Genomic DNA, 1807 nt, shown 5'->3' with positions numbered 1-1807 from the left:
CCACAGCCCAGCTGGGATTAGACTCCAGTACGAACCAGCTAGTTCCATTGACAGCAGCTCCATTATGGTCAGACCCAAGGAGGGACTGGCTGGGAGCAGGATGATGGTGTGCCGGTCTCACCCACAGGTGGGGAATGCCAAGCACAACGTGCATGTCATGAACATCTCCACGGGCAAGAAAGTGAAGGGTGGCTCCAGCAAGCTGACGGGCCGGGTCCTCGCTCTGTCCTTCGATGCCCCTGGCCGGCTGCTCTGGGCAGGCGATGACCGTGGCAGTGTTTTCTCCTTCCTCTTCGACATGGCCACAGGTAAGCAAGCCCCAGGCCTGCATCCGGGTGTTCGTGCTCCCGCCGTCCCAGCACACAGCACCCCCCCACCCCGCCCTGACTCTTGCTCCCTCTCCCTCCGTCGTTCCAGGGAAACTGACCAAAGCCAAGCGTCTGGTGGTGCATGAGGGGAGCCCTGTGACCAGCATCTCCGCCCGCTCCTGGGTCAGCCGTGAGGCCCGGGACCCCTCGCTGCTCATCAATGCTTGCCTCAGCAAGCTGCTGCTCTACAGGTGGGCCTTCCCTGTCCGCGCCGCCTGGGGAGACGGGCCCTGTCGCCCCCATCAGACTGGGGTGGGAGCCCTGGCTCCTGTCGGGGAAACGGTAGCGCCCGAGAGCCTGTCTCCTCCATCAGCTCCATTTGAGTGAGCACAGAAGTCGGGTCTCATGATGGCAGCAATGCTGCCCCCGGGCCCCGCGGAGGCACCGCATACAGAGCACTCCACTTAACCCCCAGAGCAGCGCCGTGCGGCGGGGCTGTTAGCATGCCCATTTTACAGATGAGCAACCTGAGGCCTCAAATCGACTGGGGCCCTCTCAGAGCAGTGGTCTGTTCCCCTTCCTTCCTTCCTTTTTTTTTTTTCTTCCTTGGTATTTTTGAGCGGAGGAATTTGCTATCCCCGCTCACCTATGACACGTTACCCAGATGCAGTTCTCGGCCTGGGCTGCCTGCTGGAATGACCTAAGGGCTTCACAAAGTCATGGCCAGGCCCCACTGCAAGCCAGTGATTTCAGAAGCCCTGCGGCGGGACCGGGCGCATGGGTATATTGAGAAGTTCCCCAAGCGATGTCCAGCCAGGCCCGAAGACCACTGCCCGACAGGATGCTTTCTATTCGACTTTTTTGTTTTTCTACTCTTTAAAAAAAATTCACACACGCACATTCACGTACGTGTGATTCTTAATCTAGGCCTACTCTCAAGCGCGGGGCTCTTTCCCCCTCCTCTCCTGCCTCTCCTCCCTCCTCGTGCCCCTTCGGCCAGGCCCCTGCTGCAGTAAAGCCTCTTCCCAGTGCTGCGTGCACCTTCCCGTATTTCCTTCTGTCCCCTGTAATCCGAGGCATGCACGCCCCCCATTTCGGAGGGAGGGCCTCCTTCTCTGTCCTTCTCCACGGCTGCTTTCCTCCCGGGCCACCGCCTGTGGAACTGCTCCCGGATGCCCTGCGGCGCCTTCGCTCATCCGGCCTTTCCAAGAGCCTCGTGTTTCCCGCAGCGCAGGCGCAGCCAGTTCGGTGGGCCCTGTGCCCTCCTTGTGCCCATCTTGACACCAAGCTCTCTCAGAGACCCCTAGAAAGAGATACTAGTGAATCTCACGGCAGAGGCTCCCCATTTCCATCGACAGGTACTTTGCAAACTGTCACGGGCGCAAGCGCCAGCCAGGCTCAATGGGTACCTGCCGTCGTCTCAAGACCAGACTTCGTGAACCTTGGAAAGAGCTCGGGCGCCGGGGTGGGGACACAGCCCCCCCGCTCTCCCCCCCCCC

General features: G+C 60.7%; 1 protein-coding gene across 4 annotated transcripts in view; it reads left to right on the top strand.

The window, feature by feature from the left end:
* Positions 1-1807, top strand: part of WDR13 (WD repeat domain 13) — a 9718-nt gene that overhangs the window by 5514 nt on the left and 2397 nt on the right. The window contains exon 7 of one of the 4 annotated variants that reach the window (XM_040632119.1): positions 418-559. The exons of the other annotated variants lie outside the window; for them this stretch is intronic. Within the exon in view, the coding sequence (XP_040488053.1) occupies positions 418-559 (142 nt within the window). The remainder of the gene's footprint in view (positions 1-417; positions 560-1807) is intronic. 4 annotated transcript variants of the gene reach the window in all.

This window comes from Ursus maritimus, assembly GCF_017311325.1.
Source record: "Ursus maritimus isolate PB19 chromosome X unlocalized genomic scaffold, ASM1731132v1 scaffold_X1, whole genome shotgun sequence".
Lineage (NCBI taxonomy): Eukaryota > Metazoa > Chordata > Mammalia > Carnivora > Ursidae > Ursus > Ursus maritimus.
The sequence above is the reverse complement of the archived record's forward strand: the minus strand, read 5'-3'. Positions and strand labels throughout refer to the sequence as shown.